This window comes from Nomascus leucogenys, chromosome 14, assembly GCF_006542625.1.
Source record: "Nomascus leucogenys isolate Asia chromosome 14, Asia_NLE_v1, whole genome shotgun sequence".
NCBI lineage: Eukaryota > Metazoa > Chordata > Mammalia > Primates > Hylobatidae > Nomascus > Nomascus leucogenys.
This window is the reverse complement of record NC_044394.1, coordinates 86,495,182-86,508,920: the sequence shown is the minus strand read 5'-3', so window position 1 is coordinate 86,508,920 and position 13,739 is coordinate 86,495,182. Positions and strand designations below refer to the sequence as shown.

Sequence of the window (13,739 nt, the reverse complement as noted above, 5' to 3'; positions counted from 1 at the left end):
CCTTCTAAGCCCAGACCCTCAGAGCTGCTGAGCTCCATGGTCCACGTGTCCCACTCTGTCCAGTATTGGGAAGAGAAGGAACAGACCCTGCTGCAGTTCCAGAAGAGTAAGATGGCCTGCCAGCTCTACAGGGAGAAGGTGAACGCGCTGCAGGCCCAGGTGTGCGAGCTGCAGAAGGAGCGAGACCAGGTACCTGAGAGGCCGGGCCCACCCCGCCACCCCACGCTTGCTTCCCCAGGTGAGGGCTGGTTCTGGGGACAGTCTCGTGGCTCCCTGTCCTTGATGGCAGCTGGTCCCAGATTTCAGGGTCTCTTTCCTCGGTCCACACGACGTTTCTTCACTCCCCCACACCTGTTGTCCACACGCTGTCTCTATCATCCTTCTTGCTCTTATTCCTGGTACATGACACTGAGAAAGTACACCCCAAATATTGCGTTTTACTAAAACCGCACACGTGAACATGAATTGAAATGAATCTTCAGTTTGCACAGCTCAGCGTGGGCCATTTAGTGGATGTCAGATGAGCGCAGGCTGGAAACAGGGCTCTCCTTCTCTAGCTGAAGCTCCCCGGTGGTGATGGCACAGCCTCCTTACTCCCGTCTTGACCCACAGGCATACTCCGCGAGGGACAGCGCTCAGAGGGAGATTTCCCAGAGCCTGGTGGAGAAGGACTCCCTCCGCAGGCAGGTGTTCGAGCTGACGGACCAGGTCTGCGAGCTGCACACACAGCTCCGCCAGCTGCGGGCAGAGCCTCCGGGTGTGGTGAGTGTTCCCGGCTGACCCGGGCTGGAGGCCAGGCAGGGGCTTCGGGGACAGCAGGACAGAGCTGGGCCCCAGGGTGGCCCATGGAGGCACTGGGAGGACAGGCAGGGTCCCAGGCTGGGCCACATGCGGCACCTGCAGAGACGGCCCAGTGTCACTGTGTTGACCGACACACGGGCTCCACGCGTGGATGGTGCCGTGAAACCTCGAAGGCGCCCAGTAGACAAGTAGAGTCTGCTTCCGTATCATAGAATGGGGAGCTTAGCGGAAGGTTCTGGAACCTGTCGAGTGTGGCGATGGATGTGGCAGGCGGTGTTTGAAGCTGTCCACAGGCAGCCATTTGCAGTGTAGATGCTGCGTTCCTGAAATGCTTAAAAGCCCAACGTCCGAGAGTGGAAAGACAGACCTACATGTAACAGAGGGAGCGTGTTCCCAGAAAGCCAGAATTCTTAGAAAGCCTCTCATTCTGGGCTGGCAGGCAGCTCCAGCTCCAGGCCCCTGGGGAGGCAAAGGAGCTCCTCCCTCCGCACGCAGAACCCACCTGGCCCTTCCTTCCTCACCCCTACATGGCAAGCGTCCCACATCGACGGTGGAAACACACGTGTGCACGCAGAGAAAAAGCCTCCTGGGGCGGGCACCAACACGCAGGCTGTGCTCATTCTGAGTGTGAGATGACGGGGGGATTTTATTTTCTTCTCTAACTGGTTCTGCTTCCCTTCCTCCAATTTTCTGTGTGTGTATTATATATTATTCGTAGATCTAGTAAATCACATGTATTCTAAAAGAAATGAAATGCTGTGTGTCCAACTGGTTTCTTTCAGTCTCGTTGATTGGCAATGCCTGTGATCCTGTGATGGGCTCGGAGCACAGGGACACAATTGTTTTCCCTGGAAGCTGACGAGAGGAAACTGCTGGGGAGGGTGAAATGGTGGTGCTGACCGGGTAGAAACTCCACAGGCCTCAAAGGGGAGCCTTTCCTGAATTAACCAGCCTGTCTGGCCTGTGTTTGGCAGCTCAAGCAGGAAGCCAGGACCAGGGAGCCCTGTCCACGGGAGAAGCAGCGGCTGGTGCGGATGCACGCCATCTGCCCCAGAGATGACAGCAACTGCAGCCTCATCAGCTCCACAGAGGTACGGCTGCTCCTCCCGCCTCCCTCACTGCCTTGACCCTCTGGGGCCAGCCCAGGGGCTCCTCTGTCAGGACGAAAGTGGGCCTCCTTCCACCCTGTCCCCACAGGGAAGAGGTTGGTGTGATTGTGAGAGTTTTATTTTATTTTTTGAGACAGAGTCCCCTCTGTCACCCAGGCTGGAGCGCAGTGATGTGATCTCGGCTCACTGCGACCTCCACCTCCCAGGTTCAAGCGATTCTCTTGCCTCAGCCACCCAAGTAGCTGGATTACAGACACCTGCCACCATGCCCAGCTAATTTTTGTATTTTTAGTAGAGACGGGGTTTTAACATATTGGCCAGGCGGGTCTTGAACTGCTGACCTCAAATGATCCATCGGCCTCAGCCTCCCAAAGTGCTGCGATTACAGGCATGAGCCACCGCACCTGGCCCTATTGCAAGAGTTTTAAACATCAGAGGTCGATTCTGTCACAGTCCTGGAGCCCAGAAGTCCAAAGTCAAAATGCTGACAGGGTACCTGTCTGAAAATCCTATTCCCAAAGAAGGTCACATTCACAACTTGCAGGGTGGACATGAGTTTCCAGGGGACTCGATTCAACCTGGCACAGACGGTCCCCAGACATGAGTTTCCAGGGGACCCGATTCAACCTGGCACAGACGGTCCCCGGACATAAGTTTCCAGGGGACCCGATTCAACCTGGCACAGACGGTCCCCAGACATGATTTTCCAGGGGACCCGATTCAACCTGGCACAGACGATCCCTGGGATGCTGGCCTCACTGTGGTTTCAGGAGCCTCAGGTCCCTGGCATCTGCCCTCACCCTTTGGCAAAGTAAAGAGGTGGTCCCACCATAGTGGGCATGTGGCATGAGGATGCTGGGGTCAAAGCCCCAGTGCCACAGGATGCTGGGAGCTGGGAGGGAGGGAGGGTGAGAGGCAGGCGAGGCTGACATCCCTTTGCCATGCCTTGGGGTGGACCTGGTGTTTCCTTCCTGGACCATCCCAGCAGTGCCCCGAGAGCAGCAGGCCCAGGCTCACGTGCCCCCTGGCCACTCAGAGAGCCGGGGGAGGCCAGGATCTTCCCCAGAACACTGAGTGCACACATGGGGAAGATTTCACTGTCAGTGCTGGGCCTCCTTGGGCCAGGGCAGTCCAAACCTTCAAATGAATTGACTCTCGCATCTGCCTTAACACCCCCTGTGCCTCCCATTCCCCACAGGACAGAGTCCAGCCATGTTTCCCTTCCCTAGGGGTGGATTGGGTCGGGGAGGGAAGGGACCTCAGGTGCCCAGAACTGGCTCCCAGTAGCTCTGCTCACCAGAACACACTGTCCTCATTCACCAGCCTCCTGGGCAACTGACCGATCAGCTCTCCTCCAGCCACTCTCCTTCTGCCCCAGCTTTCTAATCTGGCTGCTCTAGGGGGACTGCCTCCTACTTCCTGGGCTCTCTGCGGGCCACTGCTCTGTTGCTCTCTCTCTGTCTGGAATGTGCTCCCCCCCTCCAACACACACACACTCCACCTCACTCCTCTGTCCGTGCCACTTCCTCCAGAGAGTCCGCCCTGGCCTCCCTGCCCTGCCCATGTCACCCACAGCTCTGGAATGCCTCACTCCACCTCACTGGTCCATGGGTGCCCATTGGTTCCCCCACCCCAAGGACGGTGCCTGTCCTCAGATGTACATCTGACACTGTCAAAGGACCTGGCACATAGTAGCTGCTCCAGGAATACTTATGAGTGAAAGAAGGGGCTGGATTCAGACCTACCCCATACACCTGGTGGCCTCAGTGCCTTGCACATCACATTCGTCAGTATGCACTCTGAATGCTGCCTCCCCTCCCTACCCACTCACTCAACCTCTCTGGGCCTCAGTTGCTTTGTGCATTAGTTCGTTCTCCTGCTGGTGATAAAGACATACCTGAGACTGGGTAATTTACAAAGAAAGAAGTTTAATTGACTCACAGTTCACAGTTCAGCATGGCTGGGGAGGCCTCAGGAAACTTACAATCATGGCAGAAGGCACCTCTTTGCAGAGCGGCAGGAGAGTGAATGAGTGCTCAGCAAAGGGGGAAGCCCTTTATAAAACCATCAGATCTGGTGAGAACTCACTCACTCTCACGAGAACAGCATGGGGGAAACGGACCCCATGATTCAGTTATCTCCACCTGGTCCCACCCTTGAAATGTGGGGATTATTACAATTCAAGGTGAGATTTGGGTGGGAACACAGGGCCAAACTATATCACTTTACATGTAAAATGGGACAGCAACACCACCTTACAGATTTATTGTGAGAACTAAGCCAAGCAGCTAATAGTGGGCCTGACATACAGCAGGCACTAATTGCATGTGACCCCAGTGTCTGGCATACAGCAGGCGCTCAGTGCATGTGACCCCATGTGTGTCCTTCCTTCCCCTCCTGCTGCCTCCTCTCCACTCAGTTCTCACTGTGGCTCACTCTCTCTACACCGTTGGGGAGGGAGGAGTCTCGGGGTGTCCTTGTGCGTGCCCCACTGACCTCTGCCCTCTCTCCTCCAGTCTCAGCTCTGGTCGGACCTGAGTGCCACGTCCAGCCGCGAGCTGGTGGACAGCTTCCGCTCCAGCAGCCCCGCACCCCCCAGCCAGCAGTCCCTGTACAAGCGGGTGGCCGAGGACTTCGGGGAAGAACCCTGGTCTTTCAGGTAGAGCACATGTGGCACTGGGGTCCTTCCTGGCAACTCACCAGAGACACCAACCTAGACCTCAGGGCATCTGGGTATTGCAGGCAGCAGCTCCTGCCCTCGAAGCCCCAGAGCTGGCAGGTGCTGGGGGCCAATGCTTGGGGCGTGGGGACTCAGAGGGAGCAGGTGATGCAGTCTGAACCTGCTGCTTCTTGTGCTTTGCAGCAGCTGCCTGGAGATCCCGGAGGGAGACCCGGGAGCCCCGCCGGGAGCTAAGGTGGGCAACCCACACCTGGATTATGAGCTCCTAGACACGGCAGGTGAGCTCGCCCAACCCTGAACCTCCACAGCAGTCCATCTCCCCCGGGCAGAGCAGGGAGCCGATGAGAAAGCCGGGGCCTCTCTCCAGGGAAACGGCAGATAGAAGCAGAGCTCAACTTCTGCCCTGGGCCTTGACCTTGGCCTCGACCTTGCACTTTGGGAAAGTCCCGCCCGCCAGCCAGCATAAGCCAAAGACTGGCTGTGCTCTGTCTGCTGGCGTCCTTATGTTTTTCCCTGGAGCCAGGGGAGTTGTGTTTGATCCACGCCCCGCTCAGCACCCAGCCCCCTGCCCTGATCTGTAACGCTTGGGCTTCCCAGTGGTTTCAGAAGGCAGCAGGCAGGGTCGCTTAGTGGTACCAGGCTGAGGCGAGGCACAGCATGACATCTACCTGCAGGGAGCATCTCTCTTCTCAGGCGCTGGCCCTATGGCCTCGTGCTTCTCCTGTGGCTCATTTCTGTTTGTGAGTGAACCAGCCCTCTCTCCTTCCCAAGTCCACGGGCCCGTCACGAGTGGGTGCCTTAGCCTTTCCAGCTCTGCGCAACTGGCTGCCAGCCTTGGGCCTTGCACACAGTAGGTGCTTTGCTCCCCACTTGGAATTCACCCCATGGCCACCAGGGGGCGCAAGTGCCCTGCGCTGCCCCTGTGCCTTCTGTGGGTCGCATGACCAGAAACCTTCATCTTTGGGGACTCATATACGTTTTTATTTGTAACAGTGATAAATCGAGAGAGTCCACCCAAGGCGTATCAGATGTGAGATGAGAAGAGGGGGCTTATTACTCTTTATTTTTCCTCTGTGAGGATTCTGCCTAATCGGGTCCCCTGGTTGCATGTACTTTTAGTGGAATTGACCTCAGACACATCCAGAGTACACACCTCATTTCATTGGCTTTGAATGTGATCCCAGTGGGTTTTTGCCTGTGAGCCAGGCCTAGGGAACTCTCAGGTCTCTGCTGGCCCTGGCTGTCCTGTGTGGTTCACAGAGTGAGACTTGCAGCCATGGACCCTGGCAGGCTGCTCCCTGGCTTGGGGGCTCACAGGCTGTACAGTAAAATGCTAGAGCTTGGGAGACCCTGGGGAGCCTCTAGTCCTAGGATTGACAACTCAGAGACCTGCCACCGCCAGCTGGGAAGCAGAGGGGTCTGGGGTAAGGAGCAGGCAGCCGCTGGCCAGTGCCAGTGATTGCGGCCACACAGAAATGCAGGCCTGTGTGGAAATGCAGGGCAGCGTGGAAATGCAGGCCAGCGTGGAAATGCAGGGCAGCGTGGAAATGCAGGCCCGCGTGGAAATGCCGGGTAGTACAGTAGTGCAGGTCTGGGTAGAAATGCAGGTCCATGTTTGGGAGGCCAAGGTAGGTGGATCATGAGGTCAAGAGATTGAGACCATCCTGGCCAACATGGTGAAACTGTGTCTCTACTAAAAATACAAGTCAGCTGGGCGTGGTGGCACACACCTGTAGTCCCAGTTACTCAGGAGGCTGAGGCAGGAGAATCACTTAAAGCTGGGTGGCGGAGGTTGCAGTGAGCCAAGATCGCGCCACTGCACTCCAGCCTGGCAACAGAGGAGACTCCGTCTCAACAACAATAACAACAACAACAACAAAAGAAATGCAGGTCCACGTAGAAAGGCAGGCCAGGGCCAGGTGTGGTGGCTCATGCCTGTAATCCCAGCACTTTGGGAGGCCAAAGCGGGTGCATCATGAGGTCAGGAGTTCGAGACCAGCCTGGTCAACATGATGAAATCCCGTATCTACTAAAAATACAAAAAATTATCCGGGCATGGTGACACATGCCTCTAGTCCCAGCTACTCAGGAGGCTGAGGCAGAAGAATTGCTTGAACCCGAGAGGCGGAGGTTGCAGTGAGCCGAGATCATGCCACTGTACTCCAGCCTGGGCGACAGAGTGAGACTCTGTCTCAAAAAAGAAAGAAAGAAAGAAAGACAGGCCAGTGCAGTACAGGCCCATGCAGACATGGAGGTCAATGCAGTAATGCAGGCCAGTCCTGAAATGCAGGTCCATGCAGCAATACAGGTCAGTGAGGAAATGCAGCCCCGGGGTTACAGCAGGTACTTTTTCAAGTGAAGCCAGAAATCCAGATTTTAGGTGAAACCTCCCTGTCTTTCAAATGTTGGCAACTCATTCAAATATCACAAAATAGCATGTGGTGGCCAGACCCTCCCAGTTGCAGCTCCTCACTAGTTATAGTGATTTTAGGAAAGATGAAATCAGGGTCCCAAGCACTGAGGAAGGGGTGGAGGAAGAGAAAGTTTAGCCTCAGCACAGAGGATGGAACAGGCAGGGGGGGCCTGAGGCTGAGGGAGAAGGGGCTGAGGTTACAGGACGCCCCATCAGCAGTAGGGTGACCAAGACCTGTGAGCTCTTGGCTTCCTCCCAGACCTTCCCCAGCTGGAAAGCAGCCTGCAGCCAGTCTCCCCTGGAAGGCTTGATGTCTCGGAGAGGTAAGCAGGAGGTGGGAATCCTCCGAGGCTGGCTGGGGAACCAGGGCCAAGGGGTGGCAGAGCAGAGGGTGACTGTCCTATCACCACTGGGAGGTGACAGCCTTTCCAAGCACATGGGGCCATGGAGGGGGAGGAGAATTCCAGAACACCGGGGCCAGAGGGAAGCAATGGGGAGGTGGCCTTGCCTGCTCTCCTGCTCTGGGCAGTGCACAAGCCGGTTGTCTCCCGGCCTGCAGCAGCGTCCTCATGCGGCGGAGGCCAGCACGCAGGATCCTGAGCCAGGTCACCGTGCTGGCGTTCCAGGGGCATGCATTGCTGGAGCAGATCAGCGTCGTCGGCGGGAACCTCACGGGCATCTTCATCCACCGGGTCACCCCGGGCTCGGCAGCGGACCAGATGGCCTTGCGCCCGGGCACCCAGATCGTGATGGTGAGCCACTCGAGGCCCCTCCTGTCCCCTGGGCTCCTCATGGGGGCAGCAGCAGTGGGTGGGGTGACCCAGGCAGACTTCACTTCCCCCAGACAATGCAGATCCACTCTGGGCTGAGCCCCTGCTCTTTCCTGGGCTGATGTAAAGCGTTCCGCTCATTTATAGATGAGAGTCGTGCTGTGCGGAACCCAGCACGCCACCCGTGGTGGCTGCTGCCATGCCGCGCTTCTGACCAGGGGTCTTTGCATGAGGCCCCTTGACAGGGCTTTGGGTGTGTACAGTAAAATACACGTGACATAAAATTCACTATTTTAACCACTGGGGCATTTCTTTTCTTTCTTTTTTTTGTTTGTTGTTTTGAAACAGGGTCTCACTCTGTCACCCAGGCTAGAGTGCTGCAGTGCGATCACAGCTCACTGCAGCCTCGACCTCCCCAGGCTCAATTGATCCTCCCACCTCAGCCTCTTAAGTAGCTGGGACCAGACCACAAGCGTGCGCTACCATGCCCGGCTAATTTGGGGACATTTTCTAAAACTTTTTTTGTTGTTGTTACGAAACGCACAAAACTGCTGAGAAGATAAATGGACACAAATGTACAACCTGGCCGGGTGTGGTGGCTCACGCCTATAATCCCAGCAGAAGACTGAGGCAGGCAGATCACTTGAGGTCAGGAGTTCGAGACCAGCCTGGCCAACACGGCGAAACCCCGTCTCTACTAAAAATGCACAAATTAGCCAGGCGTGGTGGTGGACGCCTGCATGGGCAGGGGGTGACTTTGATGTGGCCTAAAAGCAGAATTATTAAACTTCAGGAAAAAAAAATACTTCTGAGCACAGTGGTGCATGCCTGTAGTCCTAGCTACTCAGATGCCTGAGCCCAGGAGATTGAGGCTGCAATGAGCTATGATTGCACCACTGCACTCGAGCCTGGGCGACAGAGCAAGGCCTTGTCTCAAAAAAAAAAAAAAAAGAAAAGAAAAAAAGGCCGGGCACAGTGGCTTAAGCCTGTAATCCCAGCACTTTGGGAGGCTGGGGCAGGCAGATCACCTGAGGTCAGGAGTTCGAGACCAGCATGGACAACATGGTGAAACCCCCTCTTTACTAAAAATACAAAAACAAAAAAAACAACAAAAAAAATAGCTGGTATCTATAATCCCAGCTACTCAGGAGGCTGAGGGAGGAGAATCACTTGAACCTGGGAGGCAGAGGTTGCAGTGAGCTGAGATGGTGCCACTGCCCTCCACCCTGGGTGACAGAGTGAGACTCAGTCTCAAAAAAAAAAGAAAAGAAAAAGGAAAGTACAGTGCTTTCTTCATATGAAAAAATTTTAAACCAAGAAATGTGCAAGATGGGCTTTACCTCATCCCAGAGGCTCACCCTGTGGCCCCCAGGAGGGGACTGGGGATGGGGGCTCTGGGGTGGGAAGGTGAGCACAGAGGCGGGGAGAGGATGCGTCTGAACCCCTCGGGCAGGAGTGTTCCATGCACCCCTCACTGCCCCCTTGGAACAGGCCGTCCGAATGCCGAGCTCCCCAAGGGCTTGAATGATAGCACATGGAACTCCTAATCCAAGCGTCCTTCATGTCCTCTACATGACCCAGAAAGCCTTTCTTTACGTGTCTTTTCTTTTGAGACAGAGTCTTGCTCTGTCGCCCAGGCTGGAGTGCAGTGGCACAATCTTGGCCCACTGCAACCTCCACTGCCTGGGTTCAAGCAATTCTCTTGCCTCAGCCTCCCACGTAGCTGGGATTACAGGCACCTGCCACCACACCCGGCTAATTTTTGTATTCTTAGTAGAGACAGGGTTTCACCATGTTGGCCAGGCTGATCTCAAACTTCTGACCTCAAGTGATCCACCCACCTCAGCCTCCTAAAGTGCTGGGATTACACGCATCAGCCACCATGCCCAGCCCTTCTTTACATTTCTAGTTGTCCTTTTAAGCAGCAGTCCCCAACCTTTTTGGCACCAGGGACCGGCTTCATGGAAGACAACTTTTCCACGGACCGGGTTTTGGGGGGTGGTTTTGGGATGATTCAAGCATGTTACATTGATTGTACACTTTATTTCTATTATTATTACACTGTAATATGTAATGAAAGAATCATACACTGAACCATAATTCAGAATCAGTGGGAGCCCTGAGCTTGTTTTCCTGCAACTAGATGGTCCCATCTAGGGGTGATGGGAGACGGTAACAGATCCTCAGGCATTAGATTCCCTTAAGGAGTGTGAAACTGAGATCCCTCGCATGCGCAGTTCACAATAGAGTTCAGGCTCCTCTGAGAATCTACTGTTGTGCTGAGCTGACAGGAGATGGAGCTGAGGCTGTAATGCTCACTCGCCCACCACACCCCTCTTGCTGTGTGGCCCGGGTCCTGACGGACCATGGACCAGTACCAGTCTGTGGCCCAGGGGTTGGGGAACCCTGCTCTTAAGGTTCCCAATTATCAGCTCTGAGGTAGTTTAAGCAACAGAGCCCCTTGACGATGTTCAGGGAGATAGTCCCAATATCCTAAGGGGGCCAATTCGATTCTAATGGTGTTAAAACACATCTTAATTTTTTATTGTAAAAATATCTACTTTCCTAAGCTTAGAACAATATTGAGAAGAAATGAAGTGGATGGAGGAAGCCCTGGGGGGTGGGCCTTCACAGTGGGGAAGGCTGTGGGTGGAGAGCCAGGGCATCAGGTATGTGAAGGCCAGGGATGCCACTCCGCATCCTATAGGGCCCGGTACAGCCCGCAGCAGCACAGAATGATCCCAAGGCTAAGAAACCTCTATCTAGAATGCTCTTGAATGTTCTAGAACCGAGGTCCTTTCTTTTCTTTTCTTTTTTTTTTCAAGACAGGAAAGTGCTTATCACAAAGAACCCCCAATCTCGACTGGGGAAGGGTTAGCAGTTGACTCTCTGGCCAGGACCATGTGTAGCATGCATCACTAGAGGCTTGAAGGCCCTGCACAGGCTCTGGTGGTGCAGCTTTGTTTTGGCCAAGGCGTGCAGGCAGTGGTCCTACTGCAGGGCTGGCCCGTGCCTCACCTCAGTGCCCTCAGCGCCCTCCGCATCCTGGCTGGATTCAGAGTCCCGGGGGAAAGAGACTGACCTTCTCAACTTGCCCTCAGGTTGATTACGAAGCCTCAGAGCCCTTGTTCAAGGCAGTCCTGGAGGACACGACCCTGGAGCAGGCCGTGGGGCTTCTCAGGAGGGTGGATGGCTTCTGCTGCCTGTCTGTGAAGGTCAACACGGACGGTACACACACCACTCCTCTCGCGTACACAGCTGCCTGGCCAGTCTCCATGACCCTTAAGTCCCTGGTGGCTCTGCACGCCCAGCAGCCAGGGTCCCCCCAGAGCCAGGAGAGGATCAGCCAGGCTGTGCCCCAGGTCCCCGGGAGGCCCCCAAGCCAGCTGGAAACCTCCCACCCACTGACTCCAGTGCCAGAGCGGCTTCTGAGACTGGGAGGTCCTTCCTTCTCTCCTACTTTAATTTTCTGCAACCTTCCTCGCAGGGGCTCGTATCTGTGGCTCATCTGTGGCTCATGCCCCCTTTTATCAGGTTATAAGAGGCTACTCCAAGACTTGGAGGCCAAAGTGGCGACCTCGGGGGACTCATTCTACATCCGGGTCAACCTGGCCATGGAGGGCACGGCCAAGGGGGAGCTGCAGGTGCATTGCAACGAGGTCCTGCATGTCACTGACACCATGTTCCAGGGCTGCGGCTGCTGGCATGCCCACCACGTGAACCCTTACACCATGAAGGATACTGCCGCGCATGGCACCATCCCCAACTACTCTGGGTGAGCAGCTGCCGCGAGCTCGGTGCGTCCCCAGAGAGGCCCACAGGGAAATAGCACCGAGCCTGCCTCGGCTTCCTCCTCCTGCCCAGCAATAGAGGGTGGGCGTGGTGAGACCCCCCTAAGGAGGGAAGCCTGCCAAGGTCACTGCTGAAGATGTTGTTTCTTTGTGATGGATGCCTTATATCTTGCAAATGAAATGTTCATTCTAGAACATTCTAGATCTGGGTTTCTTAGCTCTGGTACCATGGACGTTTGGGGCTGGATCCCTGTCTGTGGTGGGGCCGTCCTGGGCACTGCAGGATGTTGAGCGGCATCTCTGGCCGCCCTACCCAGGATGCCGGGAGCACTCCCACGCCCCAGCTGTGACAACCAGAAATGTCTCCATAGGTTGCCAAGGGTCCCCTGGTTCTCCTAGGACTGTCTTGGTCTTAGCACTGAAAGCCCCACTTGCAGGGAAGCCCCTCGGTCCTGGGTAAGCAGGGACAGCTGGTCACCCTCCCTGGGGAGTGACATTGCCCCCTACCTTGCTCCGTTGAAAACCATTGCTCTAGGCTGAGCGTGGTGGCTCACGCCTGTAATCCCAGCACTTTGGGAGGCCGAGGCGGGTGGATCACCTGAGGTCAGGAGTTCGAGACCAGCCTGGCCAACATGGTGAAACCCCATCTCTATTAAAAATACAAAAAACTTAGCTGGGCGTGGTGGCGGGTGCCTGTAATCCCAGCTACTCAGGAGGATGAGGCAGGAGAATCACTTGAACCCGGGAGGCAGAGGTTGCAGTGAGCCGGGATTGAGCCATTGCACTCCAGCCTGGGCGACCGAGTGAGACTCTGTCTCAAAAAAAAAAAAAAAAAAAGAAAATCATTGCTCTAGATCAGCCTACGGGAGGCTCCAAAGTTCAAGTTCACGGAACGCACAGTGCTAGAAAGCCCGGGTGTTGAGCTCAGCAACCCCATCACTCATTGCAAACTCAAGTCCCCTGGGGATCGGAGCCAGCAGGTCCGGGGAGAGGCCTGGCACTCTGCATTTCTAACCGCTCTCTCGGTGACTCCAGGCTGCAGGCCAGGGACCCACCATGAATACTGAGGTCCTGGAGTGGGGCCCTGTACACTGGCTGCTCAACAGCACCCCCCGGGTCCCGCCCCAGGACAAGTAAATCAGCCTCTCCAGGGGTGGGCGGAGGCCCTGGAGTCTTTTGAAAGCTCTGGAGACTGGGATGGGCGCCAGGGTAGAGCGCTCCAGCCTGCAGCAAAGGGGTGTGTGGAGCTCTAGGTGGAGGGCCTCCTTTCCCACCCAGCCATCTCCCCGACTCTCCCCTGCTCGGCTCTCCCCTGCCCTGCTCCCCTGGCAGAAGGCAGCTGGGTCAGGGCCTCTCCTGGTCTCTGCAGGGCTCAGCAGCAGCTCATAACCCTCATTCAGGACATGACTCAGCAGTGCACCCGCAAGGTGAGGCTCCAGGGAGGGGCCTGGACCCCAGTGGGGTGGGCTAGAAGAGGGGCTCGGTGCTGGCAGGGAGGCAGGAGGCACTGTGTGGAGAGTGTGGGCTGCTGATTGGAGGAGGGGGACCCCGCCTGTCTCTCCTCTGCACCCCTTCAAACCAGGGCAGGGTCTGCAGCCCCCGCCTAGCCTGCAGGCTCTTGCACAAGTGCAGATACACCTCAGGCTGCTCTCAGAGCATCTGTGCCTCTGCATCACTCCCAGGTCGCCCTAGTGCCAATCATCTCCCCTATTCCTGTTGATGGCTTCAACAGCTCCTCCTCATCCCTTCTCCACCCCTCCTTTAGCCGTCTTCTGGGGGACCACAGAAGCTGGTCCGCATCGTCAGTATGGACAAAGCCAAGGCCAGCCCTCTGTGTTCGTCCTTTGACAGGGGCCAGTTGGACCCCAGCAGGATGGAGGGTGAGGCCTGGTGAGCTGGCACAGGGGCCGCTGGCTCCAAGTGGGTGAGGGGCTTTGGGAGCTGCTGCTAGTTGGTCAGCTGGGGCAGGGGGATGCCACTCATTTAGGCCAGGATCTGCTCTTCAAGAATCATGGGGCTGGGTGCGGTGGCTCACACCTGTAATCCCAGATACTCGAGAGGCCGAGGCAGGAGAATCGCTTGAACCCAGGAGGCAGAGGTGGCAGTGAGCCGAGATGGTGCCATTGCGCTCCAGCCTGGGCGATAAGAGCAAAACTCCGTCTCAGGAAAAAAAAA

General features: G+C 56.1%; 1 protein-coding gene across 9 annotated transcripts in view; it reads left to right on the top strand.

The window, feature by feature from the left end:
* Window positions 1–13,739, top strand: part of CARD14 (caspase recruitment domain family member 14) — a 38,748-nt gene that overhangs the window by 20,022 nt on the left and 4,987 nt on the right. For 5 of the 9 annotated variants that reach the window (XM_030827246.1, XM_030827245.1, XM_030827244.1 and 2 more), the window contains 11 exons: window positions 64–189; window positions 613–762; window positions 1,776–1,892; window positions 4,427–4,569; window positions 4,774–4,868; window positions 7,263–7,326; window positions 7,563–7,755; window positions 10,875–11,214; window positions 11,308–11,548; window positions 12,934–12,991; window positions 13,330–13,444. In XM_030827246.1, the coding sequence (XP_030683106.1) occupies window positions 64–189; window positions 613–762; window positions 1,776–1,892; window positions 4,427–4,569; window positions 4,774–4,868; window positions 7,263–7,326; window positions 7,563–7,755; window positions 10,875–11,214; window positions 11,308–11,548; window positions 12,934–12,991; window positions 13,330–13,444 (1,642 nt within the window). Of the gene's footprint in view, window positions 1–63; window positions 190–612; window positions 763–1,775; window positions 1,893–4,426; window positions 4,570–4,773; window positions 4,869–7,262; window positions 7,327–7,562; window positions 7,756–10,874; window positions 11,215–11,307; window positions 11,760–12,933; window positions 12,992–13,329; window positions 13,455–13,739 lie in introns of those variants that run through there. The other 4 variants (XM_030827249.1, XM_030827250.1, XM_030827247.1 and 1 more) reach the window with 3 other exon arrangements.